Genomic DNA, 24,276 nt, shown 5'->3' with positions numbered 1-24,276 from the left:
GCAGCTGGGAGACCAATACTACAAGTACCCTTCATAGCTAACGCACGACTGGAATGAGACAGAAGTCGAAGCATACCATGAAAAGATGCGAGAATCATTGTTCGTCATCCCCTCCCCTTCACTGTCCTTGTCTACACCATCCCCAAGCTGAACAGTTGCCGCCCACTTACCTACCGCTGTGCACATTGAATCCACCTTAGAGCTCTCGCTGACCTTCGCAACTCGATGGCCCTCAAAAACAGCTACGCCATCGCCACCCCCCTCAACATCTCCATCTTCCTCATTCTCCTGACCATTGTATACCTCCGCCTCCGACCCAGCGAACCGCCGAAGCTCCCACAGGGCCCGAAACCGATCGTTTTCCAAACCTTCACCCCACGCACTCTGCTCAAATACAACGGCCAGGACAACAGCCCCGTCTACCTCGCCGTGCGTGGGAAGGTCTACGACGTGAGCAGCGGGCGCAACTTCTACGGACCGGGCGGGCCGTATGAGAATTTTGCCGGGAGGGACGCGACGAGGGGGTTGGCGTGTCAGAGCTTCGACGAGGATATGTTGACAAAAGACCTTGATGGGCCGTTGGACGACTGTGCAGATCTGTCGCCAGATCAGCTCGAGAATCTCAATGGTTGGATCGAACGGTTTGATGAGAAGGTGAGTCATCCCAGAGCGGTGTTTCTTCCCCAGCAAGCAATACCAAAGTGTGTGGGCATATGTCATTGACTCCATTACCAGTATCTCATCGTGGGTAAATTGGTGCCGTTCAAGAAGACCGACTTCCACTAGTAATCACAAAGTACTAGTAGTTACACAGCATACTAGGCACATACTAAATATCAAGGACTGTCACGTCACAAAAAAAGATTGTCTCTTTCGAAGCATACTTTTTTTCATTCGTGGTATTGCCTTCGTGAATCAAGCTCTAGTGATACATATCGTAAGTTGCCCTTGGCAAATTCAGGCAATCAAGGTGAATTGGTCACGCCAACTCCCCGTTATCCATCACACCCGTTGTGTGCACCCCCTTTCAGGATATCAAGTTGGTTTCGTCGACCCTTTACAACTCTGCCTTGGCACTCGAAGCACTCTTGGAAGCAACCTTGGAAGCAGAGGAGGCACTCTTGGAAGCAACCTTGGAAGCAGAGGAAGCACTCTTGGAAGCAGTCTGAGAGGCAATGCTGGCCGCCGAGCTTCCAGAAGCAGAGAGAGTGGCAGACGCCGACGAAGCTGACCCCTGAGCTTGTGCTAGAACCCATTGCAGACCATTCTTAATTCGTTCATAGATAGTCTCAGAGGGCGAGGAAGTGCCATATCGGAAATAGTTGGCTTGCTTCTTGGCTGCGGCTCGAAGTTCATTGGTCGTGGAACCTTGATAGTTGGGGACGCCGTAGCTGTCGAGATAATCCTTCAAGTCACTGTCTGACCAGGTGTCGAAAGCGGTATCCTTTGCAGCATCGGTTTGTTTGGCAAGATAGCTAGTGATCGATGCGTAGTTGGAGCCACCAGCCTTGGAAGCGGAGGCATAGGTGTCTTGGGCCTGTTTGACGAGCTCTTGACGACTTACGTCCGCGTTCTTCTTGGCCTTCTTGCCGTGAGCAGCGAGATAGTTCTTGAGGTTGTCAACAGTCCAGGTATCGAATGTCCATGCAGACCAACCGGTGGCGGCCTTGTGCTTGTTCAGTCGGACTTGCTTTAGGAGCTCATCACGCTTGCTGGCCTGTGGGACTGGAACACCACGCGAGTCAAGGTAGGCCTTGAGGCGCGAATCAGACCAGGATTCCGTAATCTTGTTGAAGGCATCCTCGGCCACGAGAGAAGCGTCATCCGTGGCTTTGGCCCATTGGTTCCCGGCGGATGATGTGGCCGCACCATATGCAGAAGCCGCAGATCCAGAGAGAGACCCATATGCGGAAGCCGCAGATCCAGAAAGAGACCCAGAAGCAGAAGACGCAGCTCCAGAGAGAGATCCAGAAACAGATGACGCTGACTTCTCAGCCTGTGCGCGGTGCTTGCGTGCCAAAGCGATCAATTCATTCTTCTTGCTGCCTTGGGGGACAGGGACGCCGTGGCTGTCAAGGAAATCTTTCAGTTGGCTGTCGGACCAAGCATCAAACAGAGCGTCGCTAAGGCCAGCTTGTGCACTTGCAGCAGACTTGCTGGCCTGCGCGATTCCGCTCGAATATGAGGCACTGGCTGCGGAGGCGGCCTTTGACGCAGTGGAGGAGGCTTGACGAGCATGACGGCGAACTTGTGCGATGAGCTTGTCGCGAGTGCTAGGCTGAGGAGCAGGAATGCCGCGTTCGTCGAGCCATTCCTTCAAGTCAGACTCAGACCAGGTTGAGTACAGCCAGTCGCCAGGGTAAGCGGCATATTCTCCAATCTTCTTTGCAACAGTGTCATAGTTCTGACGGACAGTGGTCAAGAGACTGTCTCTGGTGCGTGGCTGCGGGGCGGGAATCTTGTGGTAGTCCAGGAATGCTTTCAGCGATGAGTCGCTCCAGCTGTGAGCTATTAGTGGATGCTTTGCATGCGATTGTGCTTGTAGCAAACTGACCTGTCGAAAATCCAATCTTTGACGCTACCGTAGTGCTCATTGGTTTTGCTCCCGGCTGTAGCAACAGGCTCGACCACCTTGGCTTGCCAATTGTCTTTGACTAAATTCTCAAGGTCTTTTCTGTCGGCAGGACTGGGATAGGGGACATCATGGTCGGAGAGCCAACGCTCGAGCTCGGTTTCATGCCACTTGTTGTACACTGCAGTCATGGTCAGCTCAGATTTTGTTGGATGAAACGGAAAGGAACCATACCGGCTTTGCTAAACCAAGTACTGGCTACGACGACCTCGGTCGAAGCGAGGGCAACGACGAGGAATTTGGAGAAGGAGAACTTCATGTTTCGTTGGTGGTTGAAGGAAACGTAGATGAAGGAGAAGGGATAATTCAGTGGGAGAGAATTTGGAAGAGAAGATGAGGTAGTAGTAAAGAAGAATGTATGAGACAAGAGATCGAGGAGGCAGGAAAGTGACAACGCCTGCCGTTGTTTGTGCCAGACCCCTTGACGTCACAGTGTTTGCAGGCTACACAAGGTGTGGATGTGAGAAGGGAGTGAAGCATGGGCCGCTGAGGAAGTGGTTGGATATGAGCCTCAGGTCATTATTACATGTGCCTTGCTGTGTGGCGCACGAGCAGAAGGCCAAAGGGATTTTACTGCTAGTCGAGTATCTGCCTGTCTTGAAGCTTTCGACGAGTGGCTTCAAACCAAGATCCAGGCTGCTCATGTTTACTACGCGGTGACCATGTATCGAAGTCTGCCATCTTGCAAGTTGGTCACTTACTTTGCCATACTAGTAATTGCACGATATGTCTGACTAGAGCCGCGGACACCATGTCCGACGAAACAGAATACAGCCCTGATTGTGATTTCACGCTGTAGACTCGGCAGCAATCACGCCAGTGGCGCTTGATACTGACGCGATTCGTCGTGATGCGGGGGAAGAAAGACACGAGATTTTATATCGATACGTCATGCAGTGAGTGACCCACTAACCTCATCAAGGCCTGGTCCTTGAATTTATCCTCCGCAGTCCTGCACTTCCTACTAAGGTACCTAGAGTCTGCCATTCAGTTAGGTACATACCTACCTACTTGGAAACTTGCTCACAGTGAGGTTCGTGTGCAATATCTCTTGTATCATAAGAGGCGTTCTGCACCTAATGTGACCCTCCATAGCAGGAATACTCGATATACCATTGTATTGCCAGAGATTAGGGGAACTGGGCCTCGAAAATGATCTTCGCAATTGCGGGTGAAATCAAGTTGAACATGGACTTGTCACTGCAGTGATGTACACGACCTTGGCATGCAATGAAGTCATCAAGACTCCAAGTTGTAGTACTGGGGCAAGTGCAGTGCAATATCACCGTGTCACCTACAACTATACTACTATTACTGTCGATGTACTACTAGTATTAGTACTACCCATTCTACACAGTATCGAGACCTTTATTCTCCATCGTAAACAAGATTCCACAACTTCGCCTGCTACGCAAGATTCTTCGGGAGAAGCTCACACAGGACTGACTTGTATCATTGACTACTGAAGGTTGAATCATCATGCAGCCATTTCTGCGTCTGGCCGCTAGGGCTCCTCGAGCTCCCCGACAACTCCCCCTACTTCGCTGCTCTGCTCATCCAGCCAGGTTTGCACATTCGTCTTATGGCAATGAACAATCAGGCATGGAGCAGGGAACGCACGAGAAGAATCCAATGTCCCATCTTGAACATCCTGGTCCAGAATCGCCAGCCAGCAAAGGGACGGCAACTTCATCTTCTTCCTCAAGCTCCGAGTCTCAGTCAGACAAAACATCGGATACAACGAGTCAAGGCGGATCACCTGCTATCCACCGGCCCAAATCTAGCGCCGAAAAGGACGACCCAGAAGTGAGAAAGCACAATGAAGAGATGGAGCAGCGCAGCGACAGGACGCCAAATCAACTGAGTGAGGAAGATAACAAGGTGGACAAGAATTATTGGAAAGGTTAGTCCATCCCATCACATTGTCCATATCATGTGAGCTGACTGGGAGACTAGGTGATGTCGGTCCGAAGAAGGAGTAGGAATTGCCTGAAAATGTTGGGAGCTAGGTGTTGCTGCGCGAGTCTACTCAACGTCCGCACCAAATATGATGGCAGTGTTATGGACAGTCAAGGAGCTGTGCTATGGCTGCAGTGGTGCATGGTAGCTACCAAGCCAACAAGCCCAGGCGCTTGAAGTATTGTTCGTCGGATCCGGGTGCTTGAAACTTTGGGTTTCGGGTCATGCTTCATCCTTTTCGAAAACTAAGGATGTCTTCCAAATGCACTTCTCCTCTTTGTCCCCAACCGGCTTGACCTTGAGCCACGTCGGGCCTGACGCGTAGATACCATGCTTGGGCTCTTTGATCCAACTCTTCCTTGCTAAGAGTGGACGCCCAGCTTTGGCACACAATATCAATTGCTCTAAGCATCATCCCAGCAGCTTCTTCCCTTTTCATGCCTATTTCCTTTTGTCTCGCCTTTTTCGAAGCTGTATCCGCGACTGTTTGATCGTCTCCAGACGCTATGTTTGTGCCAACCACAAGCATAGACTTGAGCAAGTAGTTTCGTGGCGCGTCAGGTCTGTGAATCGGCGGACCAGTCTGTCCTCTGACATCCTTACCTGCAATCAACGGGCCGTTCGATTTGCGAAGTGCTTCAAGATCCAGGCCCCAAAACGCGGTGGTCGGAGCAGCCTCGTCATCGCCTGGTTCGGCGAGCACATGTCGTCGCATGACAGCCACCTCTCGACCCATTATCTTCACCTTTGGCTGGCCCATGGCCCAACCGTCTTCCTCGGCTGTGGGCCCAGAGGTTATCCCAATATATTTGGCCTTGCTCTGTGCACCAGCGCTTACTACAGCTTGCGCGAGGCTCCACCTGCTCGACAGTGGTTGTTCAGGGTGAGTGTAAGCGAGAACAGCGATGGTAAAGGCGAGGAAGAGAGGCGCCCGATTCGTCTCAATTGTAACCTTGGCAAGCTCATCCGTGGACAGGTCTGTCTGGGGCAAGGACAGAGCGGCCTCATCATCAACTGCATCGGGATTCGCCCTTTGACGTTTCGAAGCAGGAGAAATCGAAGCAGTGGAGGTGCGCTTTCTGGAATTGGAAACTCGCTTGGCCGCATTGATAACCTGTCTCAGCACTTTATCATCAGTAAACAGGGACTTCAGGTCGGCCTCGTTTGCCTTGGAGATAGCCTCGGGCGTATCAAGCTGCTGTTTTCGCAAAGAGTTGATCTTGGGCATTGCCTCAGCCAAGGGAATGCGAGCATCTTTGGTCAAAAAGCGAAGAAGAGCCTGTACTTCAGCGGCAGCAGACATTGTCACGACCACAGTATGTGCAATGCGTCTCAGATGTCTAGACAGTTAGAAAGTAGTGGTAGTGGTAGCAGAGCAGAGACGAAGCCCGGGTTTTGGCATGGCATTATTAGGGCGCAGGCAATGATCCGGTAGGCCACTGGCTTTAACTGCATGAACTGCGCTGCATTATTTCAAGTCCACCCGGACGCCTTGCACTACTACTGGGAGAAAGTTCAGCCCAGCCCCGGACCCAAGAATGAATCATCGCCGGCAGTCGGCACTTAATGAACGCCAAGGCCTACCCTTAGAGCCAATCGCAACAACCGCAGGCCAGGCCACTTGCTACTAAGTACGTAGTACTAACATTGGAACAGTACTAGTATACTAGTAGTACTAGTACCTAACTACCACCTAACTATGGGATGTCTTCAGTGGGCTAATGAAACCTGCTCTCCTCACCCTGCGAAACCACTGCTGTCAACCTCAAAAAGACTTCACCTCGCGACATCCCACGCTCACCGTTGCCCTCGATGTGCTAATACTCCAATTCGAGCCTTCATCAACGGCATCTTCACCTTGCCTGAAAGAATTTCCCACTCAGCTGGCATCCCTCCCCGCCTCTCTGCGGCCGGTGTCCCGAAAGGGGTGGCGCAGCGCCAATGGCGCGACGACCTCCTTCAGCACGATCATTATCGATGGGTGAGGGCACCACGTTGAGAAGGACGCCTACAGACACCTCAAACCCGAATGTTTTCAGTGACGATTATGCTCTTGATCCTTTCGAAGCCATCAGCGATCTCAGCCCCATAGGCTCTCTCGACAGTCGACCCGAAGATCTGACACTTGGGGGCGGTGACAATACACAAAGTGTTCCGCAAGAGTATGTACCGCCTGGACTTCCTGGGAAGACTACACCTCTCAATGGTCCAGCCGCGGGAAAAAGGGCCGTCCACACCGATGTAGCCGCCGATCCTCATCGAACCTCATCTCTTGCTTCCCGGTCAATGACGGATATCCAAAGAACGCTGAGCACATCCTCTCGGTTCTCCATGCCCAGGGCTCCGAGTCCTTACCATGGGCCCACTGCACCAAGTCAGCCATATGGGCTGTACCCTCAGGTCATCCGTGCCTCGAGTATTGCCAGCGAATCTACGATCAGACTCACCGAACGACCATTTATCGCTCAAGGCGGTCCTGAACATCCTTACGGGATGTTTCCTCAAAACACTGTTCCAGAAGATGACGATGATGCAGAAGTGCCCCTGGGTCTGGGCTTCCCCGGCCTCATCCAGGCGTTCCACCCAGGGACGTCTTCTCCGGGAAATGACATGGGCGACATCGTCGGCACTGACGGGCACATTGAGCAACTGCCTCCCTACAGTCGATATGCGGATAATGTTGTTGCCAAGGGAGACATGGCCAGAATTGACACGCATACTACTAATTCTCTGCCCACAGAATCCCCACTAGAACCTCCTGTCCAGCCTAGTGCATCTTCCGCCTCTGATGTGGAGTTGACCGCTGCGCGCTCTGAACCGCCGACAGTAGAAACAGAAGTTGCGAGAAAAGAAGGATTGTCCGAAAACAGGAGGAGGAGAAGAACATGCTGCGGAATGCCGTTATGGACCGTGATCACCATAGTCGCGGTTATCGTATTGGCGGCCGTGCTGGGTGGTGTCATTGGCGGAGTTGTTGGGACTCGAAAGGGAGCACACCAGGCTTCCTCGTACGTCCCCGCGTGATTGAGAAGAGGCTGCGTGCTAACTATGCTGCAGATCAAGTGCAACGACCACAGTTTGGCTCGATGCCGACCCAGCCGAGACGGGGCCTTCCACTCCTCCGTGCCCTACCGGCCATTATTCCATCCCTCTGAACCAGACACAGGAGATCAGTAGTTGTGTCATTGACGGCGCCTTCTCTGAAGTCTGGAGCTGTATGGATTTTGCCAGACTAGGCATCAACATCTTCGAGAGCAGCGATGGAGGCCCACCGTTGTCGGTGGTGTTTGACGACTACTCCGTAATGCCTCAACTTTTCAGATACGGGCCACAGCCTCCCGACTTCAACGGTACCTCTTTCGACCTCTCCCCTTTTAAAGACAAAGACGACGACGAACTTGGCGTCGCCCTCTTTTTCAGTGTTTTATTTGACAAGCTTAGTATTTGTGAGCGAATCCAGCAGGGTGGGCTACGAGCTATGCTGACATTTGATAGTACCTTCTGATGCTCTTCCTCCTCCAGCTCCCAGCAAGCGATCTATTGCTGCGTCACAGCTGGCACGTAGAGACGCGGGCGAGACCGGAGGCTTCCTGAATGTCGGCGACCAGCCTTGGTATTGCTTCTGGAACTCCACCATCAACGAGTTCTGGGTGTTTCTGGGTCAAGATATGGACGGGAATGCCACGTCTTCCAACAGTACTTCCAGCATCACTTCCGTCGCCAGTACAAGCACTGCAGCTCCCTCTCATGGGACTTCGGCTGCCTCACCCACCCGTTTGACCGAGGCTACGAGCAGTCAGGGTCCCTTCCCAACCACACCATATCCGAGCGAACCAACAGGAGGAGCATCCTGGACTGGCACAAAACCGGCGAGACTACGTCGCGCGGCTACGACGAATGCCGGCGCGTACGAGTTCCCCAAGCTGGTGAAGATGGTGGAGAAGCGTAAGCCTGACAACAACGTGCAACCATATTGTCAGCAGATGCAAGTGCTCAACAACTGGCAAATCGTGCCGATCCCCACTGTACCGACCATTGCCATTGAAGAAAGCGACTACGGTCCTGCATCCGCCACGGCTGGAAGCAAGATGGCGATGCGCCGCCAAGCGGGAGATACAATTCAACAGCTCGGGTCGAATTGCATTTGTGAGTGGTTCAGTGATTGATCTGTCACGCTGGAACGAGAGGAATAGGATAGGCTTGGACGGGGCCTCTTTTGTCGCTTATGTGTCTATGAGCTTACGATATTGTGCTGCTGGTCGTATACGGAGTTTGTTTTGCTGGTGTGGTGCCTCGATGTACGTGGGTGGGCATGGGGGCAACACTGGACGCTTGGGTCGGTATATCTATTGGGTCGATTTCTGCGTCCTGTTCAAGTACCTGAGCGAAGAGCTCTCAGTCTGCTTGATGGGAAGCGGATGGCGAAGGCACAGGTGATGGGAAACATGGGTGAATATATTCTATCTTATGTGCTAGATATCTAGGGATGTTCCGTGTCATTAGGCCATGGAGCTCTGGAAGGGAAAACGACGCACACATTTGACAATGGCAGTCTTCTTTTGGATATTGTTACTTTCCTGCTTGCCCACCTATGTCAGTAGTTGAGAGTCACCGCTGGTCCTTCTGGCGCGTGGGGTGGTCTGGTGGTTACGGTTCCCGGGGAGGTGGAGAATCGTACCATAACATTGACAAAGTATCTCATATTGGTGACGGGAGATCTTGTCTACTGTCTAGGTTGTAGTCACTGAGTTGCGTTGATCAGTCAGGGCTGCCTTTAAAGTGGTCGTGAGGCTGAGGCTGTCGAATCCGAAGGGCGACAGATGATTGGATGTGATCCAGGTCTTGGCATCATTTGGATCATGATGGGGAACTTTTCCAACTTTCGCGCCGTCGTCGTCGTCGTTGTCGTCATCGCCTCCACCGTTCACTCCTTGAGACGAATGTTTTGTTTTGTGTTCAGCATCGATGATGTCTGTGAGATGGAGTCCGGAATAGCATTGAACCTTCACTCCCAAACCAACGAGTTGTTATTGCGGTTGTTGTAACATACAATGCCGCCCCGAAACAAGCATTTCCGACGGCACGAACCTTTCCAGCATGACAAGACTTTGACGTTGGAGCGTGCCGAGGGGCCAGTTGGCTGGTTCAATCCCACCAGGGCCCATTTTCTCTATCCGGTCCGATCTAGATTGAAAGACGGCGCTGAGACTGGCCACACGAGCGACGAGTCTCCTCACGAATCACATCAAAACATCGCCAGCCAGCCTGAAGCGACGCAGCCTGCGAAGACGGTCAAGTTTCTTTGGCGGTCGCGCGATAATCGCAAGGGCCGACATGCTCTACTCGTGCGGAGACCGGCGCCTGGCGAAGAGTCTCATTTTGTGACGCCGCGCTGCACGTCCGACCCAAGCGAAGTGCTCAAGAACGTGGTGCGAACGTTCACTTATTTTCCTATATGGGATATCTCTTGGCTGGTAGCATTCATTTTCACTTGGGGAAGTGTGGTCTGGGTGTTGAATGTAAGGACGAGCCAGACTTTGCATCGAAAGAGAAATCCAGAAGTGGCTGACCGGAGTAAACAGGGTTTCTTTGCATGGTTGCCCCTCGAGGCGCCGTCGACCGAGTTTCACAATGAGATCCTCTATGGGGGTGGTATCACAGCATTCATCGGCGCCATTGTCTTTTTCGAAACGGGATCGATTCTTCTGATTTTCGAAGCCGTAAATGCTGACAACACAGGCTGTTTCGGCTGGGCCGTCGAACAGCTCATCGACGAACAACATGGCGGCAAACCCAAGCTGCATCTCACCGCCAGCCGACACAACTGTCGACATCATCACCAGAACCGGCACAATTTCGTGGGCAAGGGCGCCAACATCTTGACTAAAAGCTTTGGGCTGGAGGAAGAGAAGTCGGTGCAAAAGCGGCAATGGCAATGGTTTCCGTCATGGCATGATCTTCGCACCCATTACATATATGAGCTCGGCTTTCTGGCTGGCGTTGCGCAATTGTTTGGGGCCACCGTCTTTGGAGTCTCCGGAATAACTGCCCTTCCCGGCATCAATAATCATCTGACCCATCAGTATGCCCTCAACGGGGCGTATTGGATCCCCCAGGTCATCGGGGGCAGTGGGTTCATTGCCAGCAGTATACTGTACCTGCTCGAAACACAACAAAAGTGGTACATCCCTGCATTGAAGATCCTGGGCTGGCATATCGCGTTTTGGAACCTCATTGGAGCCATTGGGTTCACGCTCTGCGGTGCATTGGGAATGGCCTATGGGAACTCGGGGGCCCAGTACCAGGCGAGTCTGTCCACTTTTTGGTGAGTTGCGTCTCCGGCACACCCAAGCCATGGTTGGGGATTATGCAGTGATGGGCTAACTTGGATCAGGGGTTCATGGGCTTTCTTGATTGGGAGTTACCTGCAACTGTACGAGAGCTTGGATAAACATCCGGTCGAGGAAGAAAAAGTCTGAAATTCTTCCTGGGTAAGAAAATCCAGAAGACTCGGCCTTGAGCAACGAAAGCCGCTCAGGAGTTTGGTCCATATGTACAATGTAACAACCATGTCTGCATTATCTGGGAGGAGATCTGAATGCATCAGAATGCATCTGCATGGTCCGGTCCGGCCACACGCTGCATAAGGAACGGAAAAGCAAAGTCAATCAGGTATTTTGGCTAGCAATTGGCAGATGTACTGCGATCTGGAGATACTTCATATATGTTAAGATATCACATTTTATTTCGGGTGCGCCTGTGCATTTCCGCGGCTGAGAACCCTCCTTTCTGCTCTACTACTAGCATATCATGGGATGTCGGAGCGGTGACGGGTAAGGGCTTCTCAGCCTTGCGTGAAAGGCGAAAGACACGGACGAGGCTCCGAGAAAACGGGTGAAATTGCCTCGGCTCAAGTGTCATTTCCCGTCATTTCCCCCAGACACTTCGCTCTCCACAGCTGAGTCCCTCATTCCTCTTCAATGACCTGCGTCCCCGAACTATGTGATTGATTCTACTTACAACTCTTGACCTTGTGCTCTTGATCTTCCCGCCTCGTCTCCACGAGTCATCTATACCTTCGCCACACCGATACACACAAACAACACGTCATGGCGCAACGAGCACAGCAGATCGCCGGCCATCTCAATTACCCTACGGGCCTCCTAGCCGGCCAGACTGCGATTGTAAGAAACCCGCCATCCAACCCAAGAGATACTCTGCAGTTCTCTTGGGTTTTCATCTTTCTTTCTTTCTTTTTTCTTGGTGGTCCACATGCTTATCATTGGTCCAGATCACCGGCTCCGGCCAAGGCATCGGGGCGGAATGCGCGCGGCTATTTGCCAACGAAGGCGCCAAAGTGGTAGTGTGCGACGTCGACAGCTCCCGGTCCGAGGCGATGGCGAAAACGATCAACGATGCCGGCGCCAACCGGGCCATCTCTGTGCCGGGCGACGTGACGGACCCGAACTACATCAAAGTGCTGGTCAAGAAGGCGGCCGAGTTCGGCAACGGCAAGATCCATATCATCGTCAACAATGCCGGGTACACGTGGGACGGGGTGATCCACAAGATCACCGACAAGCAGTGGGACACGATCTTGAACGTGCACAACACGGCGCCCTTCCGGCTCATTCGTGAGGCCGCGCCCTATTTCCGGGTCAAGGACGGCGAGCCCAGGGTCATTATCAACGTCAGCAGTACGAGCGGGACACATGGCAATGCCGGGCAGGCGAATTACAGTCTGGCCAAGGCCGGGGTGACGGGGTTGACCAAGACGATTGCGAAGGAATGGGGACCTCAGGTATGTTTATGCTCGAAGCTGGCTCTGATTTGATTCGATTGCATGTTCGTGTTTGTCTCTGTCTATTCGACTTCTTATCTGTGTTGCAAGATCTGCTGTTTCTTGTGGTTCTTTGAATACTTTTGTTTCTTTTTGGCTGATTGCCCGACCCCGACTGGGTCTTTTGTAGTTCGGCGTTCGTGCCAACACTGTTGCCTTTGGGCACATCAACACACGTCTGACCCAGGCCAAGGAGGCCGGGGCTTTCATCACCACCGCCGACGGCCAGCGGGTGGCGCTGGGGATTCCGGGCAAGCAGGTCGCCGACCGCAAGGGCGGCGAGGAGAATGCGTACAAGGATATCCCGCTTGGACGGCCGGGGAGCGCGACGGAGGCTGCCAGCGCCGTGTTGGCCATTTGCTCGCCCCTGTTTTCCTATGTCAATGGCCAGACTATCGAGGTTACCGGTGGCCGGAATATATAGACCCTATGCGCAGGATGAGAGGACGGTTGATGATCCAAGCCGGGCTGGAAAGGATATTATGGATAGTTGGCATGTCCTGACTACTAAATAGGCTGCGGCATCGTTGGATTCTGTACTATCCCTGACCAAGCTATGTGTTGAGCCGCAATCGAAACGTATATCTTGTCTGACTTTGTACATCTTACAGTAGGGCACTCCGGGTGAGGAGGGCGTAGCAATATCCATGCCCTGACAGATGGGATGCTCGCAGGGATGAAGCGACCTCGGAATTGAGCCGCCATACTCTGTACGCTATGCTAAAAGCACTTACTACAGATCGTCAAGCCTGGCCCGGTCGATTCCCTAGATAGGCAGGCAATCTGTCTGTCCATTCCCGATTCGGGAACCGGCCCCACACACAGAAACAGTCCTCGATTTGCGGCACTTCATCTCTTTCTCTTTTTCTCTTTCTCTCTCTCTCTCTCTCTCCTCAATCTCCCTCTTCTTCGGGAGGCAAGTCAGAACCAGCTTCCCCGTGGGGGCTACCGGACACACTTATCCCCAGGAGATTTGTTGTTGCTTACCTACATTGTTTGACGTGTCTGGACAATGGAGAGGCAAGCCAATCACTCTGACTCCCCAAAAGAGATGGAAGTCAACGTCGACATCGAAGGCAGTCCCGCCACCTTTGAATTGGACAAGATCGCACCCACTGTGGCCATCGGCGCCCCCTTGACACCGGTCGAGTCGGACCCCTACGGCACGCGACCGGCGTGTTTCAGCAGCCTTCTTCAAGAATGTCTGTTTGTGCTCACGACAACCGTTGCGGTCGGGCAAAGCTCCATCTTCACGGGAGCGATTCTCTGCATGACCAACTACATCGCGTCGGACCTGGACATGACGGCGGCGGAAGTAACATGGATCAACGCCGCGCAGACTCTGGCGGCGGGCACGTTCCTGCTCTTCTTCGGGCGGGTGGCGGATCTGTTTGGGCGGCGGGCGTTGTTTCTGGCCAGCCTGGCCTTTTTCAGCGCGTGTCTGCTCATCGCGGGGTTCGCTACAAACGCCATCTACATGGACGTCTTCTGCGGCCTGCTTGGGCTCAGCTCGGCGGCCTCGGTGCCGCCGGCGATCGGCAAACTCGGCGCCGTGTACGACAAACCGTCCCGACGCAAGAATCGTGCGTTCGCCTGCTTCAGCGCCGGCAACCCTGTCGGCATGGTGCTGGGTGCGTTCATCTCGGGCGTGGCGATGCAGATCTCGACGTGGCGGGCAGCGTTTTGGACCATGTCGGTCATCTATGCTTTCTTCACGCTCGCCGCGTGGTGGACCACGCCGCCAGACAGTGAACAGAGTCTGGGAGGATTGAACATGCAGACGTTCGTCAAGTTCGATCTGCTGGGCGCGCTGCTCGCCGTGGCTGGGATTGCCATGTTCACGGCATCCATGACGCTGGCGGGCGACGCCCCGGAGGGCTGGAAGACCCCATACGTGATTGCATTGTTGGTGGTGGGACTGGTGTTGATTGCCGGGTTCATCTACTGGCAGAGTGTCTTTCGGTACCCGTTGATGCCCCTGAAGGTCTGGAACGACCGGAACTTCACGCTGGTCGTGGTGGTGCTGTGTTTGGGCTTCTACGGATTTGCCGGCAACCTGTTCTGGCTCACCCTGATGTGGCAGCGGATCGACGGATTGTCACCCCTGATGAATGCCGTCCATCTTCTCCCTGCTGGCATCGGCGGTGTCTTGGTCAATGTCATGGCGGCGGTGATCATGCATCGCATCAGCAATAAGGTCATTATGGTGGTCGGGGCGGTCAGTTCGGCGATTGCCTGTGCCTTGTTCAGTGCCATGTTCACGTCGATCTCCTACTGGGCTCTGGCTTTTCCCGCCTTGTTGTTCAGCGTGCTGTCGCAGGACCTGGAGTTTACCGTCACAAACATGTATGTCATGTCCAGTCTTCCTCGAGACCAACAGTCTGTGGCGGGAGGTCTGTTCAATACCGTCACCCGGCTCAGTGTGACCGTGGGGTTGGGGGTCCAGACAAGCGTGTTCAATGGTGCTGGCGGAGCTGTGCAGGGCAGAGGGGCAGTCTTGTACAGACCATATCAAGCCACTTTCTGGGTGTCGTTGGTAGGATCCGTTCTGGCGCTGTTTTTGGTGCCTTTTCTCACCATCGGCCGGCAGGGAGGTGGGCATAAAAAGGGGTTGAACAGGTCGCAGAGACATCAGGATTGAACGGCCCATCAGAAGAGAATAGAAGGTCTATACTTTATTCCATGCAACATTGGACATGTCTGATGTCTCAGGTTGTAGATACCACAGCAGTCTACCTCCCATAAGTAAGCAAAGGAGCGTTGTTGGGTCGGAGACTAAGCAAGGCTGCGTGAGCCAGGGGTCGGCCAGATTGGGACACCAGCTTCACTGGTCAGGGGGGGTAGTATGCACCAGGCAGGGGCTGTCCCCGGTGATGTTTCCAGCATTGGATATCGCAGGCCAGGATGAGATAAATATAGATGAAGACATTGCGCCTATTGTGTATAGATCGATCAATGCAGACTGTCACAGCGATAGTGCGCCCGGACCATACTAGTACCTAGGTGATAAGGCGTCAGCTATTCACTCTTTTCATCATAGGAGTTTTGTTTGAGACAGTATGAGACCTGCAGTGAGAGACTCTTCCACAATTAGAAGGATTGGTTCGGCAGGGAGAGAGAGAGGGCATGATCTATCTATATCACTCGCATAGCGTCATGAAGGCCGAGCAGCAGAGCGTTCAAATGAGGAAATGCAGCGGGAGTCAATTCATCAATTCACCTCTGTACCCAATTTGCTCCTCTGCAGCCATCGACTGCCACACCGCGTTGAGGCTGATGAGAATCCTGGTCTAACTCGATGTTCTCCTGGCGGCCGCCCATGATCTACTCATCCGCTGGTGGCCGTTGGACATCCTTGTCTGTGTTAACCCTGAATATGGCCGGGTTTGTTTCACCTTCGCGCTGCCACGGCCGCCACATCCAATCGGCACCAGCAACAGTTCCCTTTCGGAGTCGGAACGACATCGACAACGAAACAAGACAGGCCCCAAGCCAGAGCCTGAGCCCGAGTCAGACGGCCCCTGGATAGTAGAGGTACGTCCTGTCTTTGTCTCTGGATAGATCCAACGACTGATGATTGACCAAATAGACACGAACATTGTCACTCCTCCATTGTCACCGCTTGACCGAAGTCCGAGTTCACGACCGCGATCAGATCAGATCACAGAGCCTCACCCTCCTAAACGGCCTACAAGACTACAATAGCGACTCATCCTTCGTAATGAAGTCCCCTATGACTCCCAGTCACCAACCTGCCGCAGTTGCAGCGTCCAGAAGAGAACATTCCTGAGACCGCAGCGTACGGCGCCGGCACAGGCACAGCACAAATATGTGGAGGAGAAACAACAATCACACGGACCCTCAGATGGGCTACCAGACATACTCGGAGCCAACAATGGACGAGCGGTATTTGGAAACAATCCCAGAGGTTGAGTCGTTGTACAGTCGGCGCAGTAGTGTTGCGACCAATCTTCCCGAACTGCCATTGTACGTGCTGTCTCCGCTCCTGTTCTGTTCCGTCTTGTCCTGTCTTGTTCTGTCTGTCGCGCTATATACAGAAGTGCTGTCGCTGTCATACTGATTACTGTCTGCAGTCGCGCTGTTCCTCCCATGACGGAAGAGGAGTACGCCTATTCCAACTCCAACGAGATTGTCTCTCCTACGATCAACACCACCTTCTATTCTCAACAGCATCCTTCTTCGATCCCTTCACATACACGATCTGAATCCGGTCAGCAATCCAATGTCTCGCCGATCAGTACGCAAGAATCATTCCATGCCAACGGCTCAGATGCGTCTCTAGTGTCTCCAATCGAAGCGTCCTTCCCAACCCCTACTCAACAGATGCACTCGGAGAAGTCGACATCCCGGAGTCAGATCCCGCGGAAACTCCCCGTCCCAGAGACGCAAAAGTCTCCAGACGATACTAGTATACCGAAGAAATGGTCACTACGCGAGAGGACCGATGGAGAGACACGGTGGGATGAATATTCGGGAGAGCCAAATCAGGCGGGGAAGCCTCCATCCGTCAGGCCAGGCGCGCAACCCCCCCTGGAACATCAGTATCCTCAACTCAAGGAACGAACGCGGCAGATCTTGGCAGGGCTCAGAGAGCGCGAGGCCGTCAAGAAAGCCACATGGGGAACACCCGTTTCTGAACCGGACGAATCTGATCCTCTGGACAATCCGGTACAGCGTCCGCCTTGGAAAGGCGCAAGTGGGCGACACGCCATTGTCGAACCGGTCAAAAACACTCCGTCGGCTCGAATACGGCCGTTGGCCCTACAACGGCGCCGCCAGAAGAAGGGTGGTGAAACAGCAGAATCAGAGACAGGAAGAAGTGTAACCCCTGAACAAGCCGAACACACTCCAAGGTCTCCTATCGACGCTGTCTCTGTCGCCGCTTCAAAACTCTCGACCATCAAGCCAAGTGTATCTGAAGAAAGCATCAAGCCTGTCGTCCCGCTCAAGTTGCGAAATACACCCCGCGTCCTATCTCCGACGCAAAACACCCTGTCACTCGACAGTCCATTCCAGAGTCCGAGCCAAGTTTGGGGAGTGCGTGAGATATCTGCAAGTCCTGCTCCCAGCACCAGCACCGTCCAAGAAAACGGAGCCGATAGCCCTACCCTTGGCACGACACCGGGGAACGTCGCTGCAGATATGGGAAGCCGTGGCAGCGCAGAGTCTGTCGAAACCACGATAACACAGCACCAACAACCCACAATCCAGCGTGAACAAGACACCACATCCAGCTGGAACACCTACACAACCACAACCACCACCGACACGAACAATATCATACCCTCCAGTCCAACCCCACACGCCCAGCTCACAAGCAGTCCCGACTCGATCTCATCCAAGTCTTGGAGCACAACAAACGCACCAGTATCCGTACCCGACCCGATCGTGCTCCGCAAACGAGTGGCCGCGAACAATAGCGGCCGCCACAAAAGCCACATCAACCACAGCTACTACGCCAGCACCAACAGCAGCACCAACAGCATCTCGCCCTTCTCCACCACGACCAGTCGAAGATCCAGCGGCGCCACGATCCTCCGCAAAGCGATTGGCAAAAACGATCTAGAACCAGACAAAAACGACAATAGCAGTACTAGTCCACATCCACCAGTCCACGACAAACCACGCGCCGTGAGTCTCATGTCGGGTCTCTCCTCCGGCACCGGCACCGGCACCGGCAAATCTCTACCCCCAACCCCAAGTGAACTAGAAGCCGCAGACAAGGCGGCGAGTCTCCAAGCGCGCCTGGATGACCTGTCGCGCCGGAAACGGAATCTGAACAAGATCATCGCCGAGCTGCGCGACTCGTTGAAGAGAAACGCCATCGTCTACGACGCCCGCAAACGCAAGGAGGTCGACAAGATGATCATCAACCTCAACCTGGAGTTGCAGGACATCACCAATGAGGAACATGAAACCGCGCTGAGGCTGCATCGCGTGCGCAAACGGAGGGATAAAGACGATTTCTATGAAGAGCCGACTGGTCTGTGGATCAAGCGGGTTACAACTTAGGTCTGGTTGGGTTTGACTGGAGACAAACCTTGACACTGGTTGAACTGGTTGACTTGAGATGGCTTCACATATGTTGAACTGCTTGACTGGAGTTGTCTTGACTTGACTTGACACCACATGTTGAACTTAACTGCATTGAGTCGACTCAGCCAACACCTGGGATGGACTATGCCATAGACTACTGTGCTGTGTTGGCTCAAATCGAAGTCGACTTGGACTTTGTGATTTTCTACTTCCTGTATTATTTTCCCTTCTCTAAGACCAAAGTCGGCATAACATACCTACACCTTACTACCCTTACTAAGGTACCTAGGTATCTATCCAGTACAGGACAATAAAGTACCAAAAGTACCTACCTGACGGCTTCCCTTCCGCTGCGATCATGTGTTCAATTGGAGATTGAGATTGAGGATTCTCCTTGAGATTGAGATTGAAATTGAAATTGAAATTGAAATTGAAATTGAAATTGAAATTGAGGATTCTCCCTCTTCTTAAATCCTTTCCTGAGATTGGGGGGGTTTCTAACTTGAACTTGGATCGATGCTCTACTTGAACTTCATGCGGATCGAGTCTCTTGCTAAACAACTCACTGGGAAGTAAGGTATTTGACTGAAGTTAGTATGGATCAGATCTCGGGTTTAAGATCCATAAGATTCGTGTCAGGCTTTCGTTGACACACAATATACGAGACACAGACTCATGGCCTTTTGGATGGGCAGACAGACAGACAAATAGACAGACAAGCATCCAGGCAGAGGAGCAGGGAGACAGAGGAGCAGGCAGACAGAGAAGCAGACAGAGAAGCAGACAGAGAAGCAGACAGAGAAGCAGGCAGAGAAGCAGGCAGAGAAGCAGACAGAGAAGCAGACAGAGAAGCAGGCAGAGAAGCAAGACTCTTCCGTTAGATAGATAGGATTCAACCATCATCCAATACCACTGAACGAGCAGTATACTCTCTATCTAGGTTATGTCGCTCGCTCGCTTACTGATTCTGGATGTTCAACAAATGGCTTCGGTATCGAAGTAGAATGTTTCGCCTTCTTCGTATTGCCTGCCCACTTCTCGACACGAGCGCCATGGACAGACCAAGACACTCTATTGTATAAGGAATTCGGTTCGGTTCGGTAAACAGTTCGGTAAACACTGCGGCACCAAGTGACAATCAAAGTCATGCCATGCTGCCATTCGTTGAACCTCTTGTCCGGTCCTTCACGCTTCAAGTTTGGTTCACGGGATGGTGGGTGGGTCGAGAACAGATAGTATTCCTGCTGAAATGTCCTGCCTTGTCTAAGGTACTTTCTGCCCCTGCTCTTCAGTCGAGTCTCTATCGTTCGACAGAGGAGACTGTTGGGAACAGAACATGACCATCATGAGACTAAGGTAGACAATGCCGACCAGCAAACCCAGCGACAACGCCAACTTGAATCGCTGCATATCAAGTCCCCAGCAGCCCAATAACACCCGTTCAATATCAATATCAATATCAATATCCATATCCCCAAACCCGGATCGCCAAGTCACGCCTCGCAGAACGCAATACACACACTCATCAACCCATTCCATGCTCGAAACGTCGTGTCATGTATGCCGCTTCCAGCCATGCAACCATTGTAAAAGAATTCGTCTTCGTATGCATCCGTAACCCATGATGATCGTTCTTCAAATGTAATGGCGCCCGCAATGCACTGGTGGTAAAAAACAACAGGATCCACGCAAAAGCACAGCTTGGCAAGTTCGCCCTTCAGATCGAAGAGATCACAGAAGTAGCTTTTGCAGATCCTTGAATTTCTGCAACGACAAACGTCAGTACAAAGATCGAAGACGAACAGTGACTTCCAAGAGCGACGAGAGGGGTGGGAAAACTTACTATTGGCTTGCTCAAGAAATGATCAAATCCAGCCTGGTACGCTTCATTCTGGGCGCTTTCAGTGCCCAACCCCGTCAAGGCAATGATCTGGGTCGGCCGTTCGACCCGTTGTTCCTTTTCGAATTTGCGGATCTCCCTGGTCGCCACAATGCCGTTCATGACCGGCATGGAAATGTCCATGAGGATGTATTTGAATGCATGTCGGCCGCCATCCTCCAAGACACTTCTCCTGTAGGCTTCCAACGCCTTTTCGCCGTCGGTTGCCGACTGGTGAGGATGGTTGGTTTTCCGTACAAATGTGACCAGGAGATGTAAATTGATGTGATTGTCATCAACCACCAGTACTCTGGCCTTCTCCTTCTTGTCGACGGGTCGAGCCGACCAATCCGAGTCCCTGTCAGTTGTAGATTGATCGGGTGTCAAAGGTGGCTCTCTTGGTCTGGCCGTGTCACGACTTGACTTGCTCTTCTTCTCCATCTCCTTCTCCCCCTCTCTCAGCTCCCCCTCAGTTGAACCCTGGGTTTTGACGGCGTCGGCCGAGGATACGGTAGCCAGGTCCGCGGGACCTCCATGTCCCATGGACATAGAGACCTGCCCCTTTGAGCCGGCCGAATCACTGTCGCCAAGCAGCTTCATCCTTCGCATACATCGCTGCAGGACTTTGGCCAGCTTTTGTGGCCCGCACGGCTGAGCGATCACCTCGATAATGCGGCCAATATCTGTGAGTCGGTGGATGCCATGAGATCTGAGACTGGCAGCTTCGAAGGCGTTGGTACATAGAACAATGACGGGAATCTCTCGACTCGACGCGGTCCGGCCATGACGGTCCATCAAGTAGTCAATGGGAGGTGGTTCGGGGTAGACAAAGAAGTTCGGTGCATCGCCCTCCATGTTCGGCGCACAACGAACCTTCATCCCAAACCACCGCTCCATGCACGTTCGAATGCAGTCCTCCACGGTCGGCAGAGGTCGGAGGGTACGAGGTGCGTCATCGTCATCGGACCTGACGAAGTCTGGTAACAGCATGCACAAGTCGAGGCCTTTCGTCAGCGCGCGTACCTGGGTGACGACGTTTGTCTCCGAATCGGCAGTCTCCTCTTTGAGGCTTTTCGGGAGACTCAACCATATCCTGATCTCGGTGCCAACATCTTTTTCGCTGGACAGATCGATCTTCCCCTTGAGCGAATCAACGATTTGGCGGACAATGCTCAGTCCAAGGCCCGTACCCGAGGCCAGCGAGTCCTCCTGGGAAAAAGCCGTGAAAGCATGGTTCTTCATAAACTCTCCCGACATGCCTCTTCCAGTGTCGGTGACTTTGAGAAGCACGTGCAGATTCGACGAACTCTTCTTGCGGGATTCGTCCAGTTCCAATGCCACATTGATACTGCCCTTGCTCGTGTACTTCAATGCATTTCCCAAGACGTTCATGACGATGCGCCGGATGGCACCAGGCTGGGACCTGACTTTCCAATTCGGGAAGTTGTCGATGTTCAGCGTCAGTCGCACCCGGCTCGAGCTTGCGGCAGAAACTTTACTAATGCTTTCTTTGGCCGCTTGCCGGCTCCGCATCGCGCGATCGGCAGCCGTTTGCTCGCCCGGTCCCCTTGCTGACAATCCATCGGCATTGGCCGTGCGGAACACCTGCCCCGCGTAGACGGCTTCGACAGCCTCTTCCACCACTATAGCCATATCAAAGTCTTCGACCAGACTGCTGTCCGAGCTCGAGGGTTGCGCATTTCCCTGAGTCCCCGGCGAGCCCGGGCGAAGCGAACCACCCTTGGAAAGGCTGTTGATTTTGGCGTAATCCAAAACATGGTTCACTGTATCCAGTAAAGTCTTCCCACAGGTCTCGACGGAGATGACCATACTTGACTGGAAGTCATCCATGGGAGTGTCATGAAGAAATTCGATGCTTCCCAAAATACCATGCAAAGGCGAACGAAGCTCGTGGGAAATGTTGGCCAGAAACGTCGCTTTGGCGGTATCCGACAGAGCAAGGTTGATCCGGTTGACCTCGTTCATGACAGCATTGTTGAACGCCTTCAGATAAGAAAGGTCATCTTGGATATTGGTCATTCGGTTCGCATCGTGCGACCAAATCACCATCCCAGAGTGCCAGCGCCCCTTGGCAAAATCCCAGAGGGGTAAGAAGACAATCTTCCTGGCGCCAGGGAATGCCCTCAGAAGAGCATTTGTGGTCGGGATATGTCGCGGTCCCTTCGAAGGTTGTCCCGCCTCTGTTAGCTCTTCAGGGACGGTAGAAGCGGAATCGGATGTCTCGTCACTCGACGCCGGCTTGCCATATTCGTCAAACGCGAAACATCTTCCCTGGGGATTACGGCGCACGAATCGACGCACCGTCTGCTCTGGAATCCTGATGACGCGTTCGGAATCGGCGGGCGAAATCCCCAGCACCTCACACCTCTGGCGCATAGGTCGGCTGGAGGAAGACTCGGGACCACTTCTTGCGGTGCTACTGGAAGAGTTCGAGTCGCTGGACTCATGGGACGCTGATTCACGCTGACCACCATCTGCACTCGACTCCCGAGAGCTCTGGCGAGCTTTATGCCGAGCCTCTCGGTCAGTGGCCCTCTTGTCCTTGGTTTTTGAATGGTGCATCATGGCCACAGCCAAGCCGGCATGCTTCATATTGGACCCTGAGCTTAAGTTGGCCGAGCTCGCATTCACATACGCCACCCCGTCGACACCCAAGCACTCCCGAAGTATGGCGGCAGCACGATCGAAAACGTGCAGGGAATCCGAAAGAGCCTTCTCTTTGACCGCCGCGGAGCGTCTCTGCGCGCGTAGTCGTCGTGGATCTGGACCGATAGTGTCATTTTGTACGACCCCTAGATCCTTTCGTCTCTGGAGCTCGTTCAACAGGCCATCGTCTTTGAGGTCGTGGTCATCTCCCGGAGCTGTAGGCTCATCTTCAGGAGGGCCGCCGTGACCGTCGTCTAGTCCTATGCTCCCGTTGGCCATTCCATTCGGCTCTGGGAGCTTGGCATTTGCAGGCGAGGTCGGTGGTTCAGACCCTACAGCGTCGTGTGCAGCAGCGGCCTGCCCGAGCGATGGAGGAGGATGGGCTTGGAATGCCGGGTCGATCAAAGACACTTCTTCTGTAATGTCACCCTCTATGAAAGTACCAATGCCTTGAATTAGGCTCTCCCCTCGCGCTCTGGCCCGGTCGTTCTTGACCACTTCCAAATGTTGGACCACGATAGTGGCCATGTCGGTCATGAAACGGAGCTGGTCAGGTAACAGTCCCGCGCGAGGCTTGTCGTCCGTCACAGTGTATACTCCAATGACATGGCCCAGCTTGGTGGTAATGGGAACACCACAGTAGAATGACACGCCTCGTCCGGCATACTCTCGAGACTTATATTTTTCATGCGTGGAAAGATCGGGCACCACCAACGCCGGAGCACTGTGAGAAGCTCCATCTGGGCCCTGGGCGGTATAAGTGTCGGGGTACATTGCGTCGGCCGAGACCCCTTTCTCACGTGCTATATATGTGTTTCCGAACCAGAGTGCATCCCCCGGCTCATGCTGGGAGTCATCCATCAAAGACAGTGATTTTGTAGCCTCGGCGATGATATATTGCTTCGAGCTATCGAACAAAGTGACCACTCCTCTTTTGGCCTGCAGCCGAAGACAACCCAGTTGGGCAAACGCAGTCAGAGCCTTGTCCCGTGAGGACCGCGGGACCGAATCCTCGGGGGCATGGTTTGGAGGTAGGTGCAGCGTGGGCTTCAAATCGAACTTCAAGTCGGCCGAAATGAAAGTCTCAAGCCATGGCTTGTAATACCTGAGGGCCCATGTCAATATGATGCTGCAAATGCAGGCTGTCTTCCGACCTACCTATGCATATCACGCTCTCGGGCGCCTTCACGAGCCATGGTGGTCAGTAAGTGCTTGTCAAGAGCCTTTGCACGGGGTCAGACT

At 53.3% G+C, this 24,276-nt stretch overlaps 10 protein-coding genes across 10 annotated transcripts; 7 read left to right on the top strand and 3 right to left on the bottom strand.

Moving 5' to 3' along the window:
* Positions 1–225: 225 nt before the first annotated feature.
* A1O1_04749 (uncharacterized protein) lies at positions 226–786 on the top strand (the record flags this gene model as incomplete). The annotated part of the gene is made up of 2 exons (XM_007725638.1): positions 226–654; positions 736–786. The coding sequence occupies 2 exons, from the start codon at positions 226–228 to the stop codon at positions 784–786; spliced, it is 480 nt and encodes a 159-aa protein (XP_007723828.1).
* A 271-nt stretch (positions 787–1,057) lies between these two features.
* A1O1_04748 (uncharacterized protein) lies at positions 1,058–2,763 on the bottom strand (the record flags this gene model as incomplete). The annotated part of the gene is made up of 2 exons (XM_007725637.1): positions 1,058–2,501; positions 2,555–2,763. The coding sequence occupies 2 exons, from the start codon at positions 2,761–2,763 to the stop codon at positions 1,058–1,060; spliced, it is 1,653 nt and encodes a 550-aa protein (XP_007723827.1).
* A 1,471-nt stretch (positions 2,764–4,234) lies between these two features.
* A1O1_04747 (uncharacterized protein) lies at positions 4,235–4,540 on the top strand (the record flags this gene model as incomplete). Its single annotated transcript, XM_007725636.1, has 1 exon — positions 4,235–4,540. One exon carries the CDS (start codon positions 4,235–4,237, stop codon positions 4,538–4,540), a length of 306 nt encoding a protein of 101 aa, XP_007723826.1.
* A 280-nt stretch (positions 4,541–4,820) lies between these two features.
* Positions 4,821–5,894, bottom strand: A1O1_04746 (uncharacterized protein; the record flags this gene model as incomplete). The annotated part of the gene is made up of 1 exon (XM_007725635.1): positions 4,821–5,894. The coding sequence occupies one exon, from the start codon at positions 5,892–5,894 to the stop codon at positions 4,821–4,823; it is 1,074 nt and encodes a 357-aa protein (XP_007723825.1).
* A 674-nt stretch (positions 5,895–6,568) lies between these two features.
* Positions 6,569–8,757, top strand: A1O1_04745 (uncharacterized protein; the record flags this gene model as incomplete). The annotated part of the gene is made up of 3 exons (XM_007725634.1): positions 6,569–7,599; positions 7,649–8,037; positions 8,087–8,757. The coding sequence occupies 3 exons, from the start codon at positions 6,569–6,571 to the stop codon at positions 8,755–8,757; spliced, it is 2,091 nt and encodes a 696-aa protein (XP_007723824.1).
* An 885-nt stretch (positions 8,758–9,642) lies between these two features.
* A1O1_04744 (uncharacterized protein) lies at positions 9,643–11,070 on the top strand (the record flags this gene model as incomplete). The annotated part of the gene is made up of 3 exons (XM_007725633.1): positions 9,643–10,110; positions 10,174–10,916; positions 10,986–11,070. The coding sequence occupies 3 exons, from the start codon at positions 9,643–9,645 to the stop codon at positions 11,068–11,070; spliced, it is 1,296 nt and encodes a 431-aa protein (XP_007723823.1).
* A 630-nt stretch (positions 11,071–11,700) lies between these two features.
* A1O1_04743 (3-oxoacyl-[acyl-carrier protein] reductase) lies at positions 11,701–12,855 on the top strand (the record flags this gene model as incomplete). The annotated part of the gene is made up of 3 exons (XM_007725632.1): positions 11,701–11,775; positions 11,883–12,392; positions 12,562–12,855. The coding sequence occupies 3 exons, from the start codon at positions 11,701–11,703 to the stop codon at positions 12,853–12,855; spliced, it is 879 nt and encodes a 292-aa protein (XP_007723822.1).
* A 627-nt stretch (positions 12,856–13,482) lies between these two features.
* A1O1_04742 (uncharacterized protein) lies at positions 13,483–15,072 on the top strand (the record flags this gene model as incomplete). Its single annotated transcript, XM_007725631.1, has 1 exon — positions 13,483–15,072. The coding sequence occupies one exon, from the start codon at positions 13,483–13,485 to the stop codon at positions 15,070–15,072; it is 1,590 nt and encodes a 529-aa protein (XP_007723821.1).
* A 1,254-nt stretch (positions 15,073–16,326) lies between these two features.
* Positions 16,327–18,464, top strand: A1O1_04741 (uncharacterized protein; the record flags this gene model as incomplete). Its single annotated transcript, XM_007725630.1, has 2 exons — positions 16,327–16,418; positions 16,526–18,464. 2 exons carry the CDS (start codon positions 16,327–16,329, stop codon positions 18,462–18,464), a joined length of 2,031 nt encoding a protein of 676 aa, XP_007723820.1.
* Positions 18,465–20,219: 1,755 nt separating this feature from the next.
* A1O1_04740 (uncharacterized protein) lies at positions 20,220–24,230 on the bottom strand (the record flags this gene model as incomplete). The annotated part of the gene is made up of 3 exons (XM_007725629.1): positions 20,220–20,252; positions 20,332–24,139; positions 24,193–24,230. The coding sequence occupies 3 exons, from the start codon at positions 24,228–24,230 to the stop codon at positions 20,220–20,222; spliced, it is 3,879 nt and encodes a 1,292-aa protein (XP_007723819.1).
* Between the last annotated feature and the right edge of the window lie 46 nt (positions 24,231–24,276).

This window comes from Capronia coronata (assembly GCF_000585585.1).
Source record: "Capronia coronata CBS 617.96 chromosome Unknown acBCG-supercont1.4, whole genome shotgun sequence".
In the NCBI taxonomy this organism is placed as follows: domain Eukaryota; kingdom Fungi; phylum Ascomycota; class Eurotiomycetes; order Chaetothyriales; family Herpotrichiellaceae; genus Capronia; species Capronia coronata.
The sequence above is the reverse complement of the archived record's forward strand: the minus strand, read 5'-3'. Positions and strand labels throughout refer to the sequence as shown.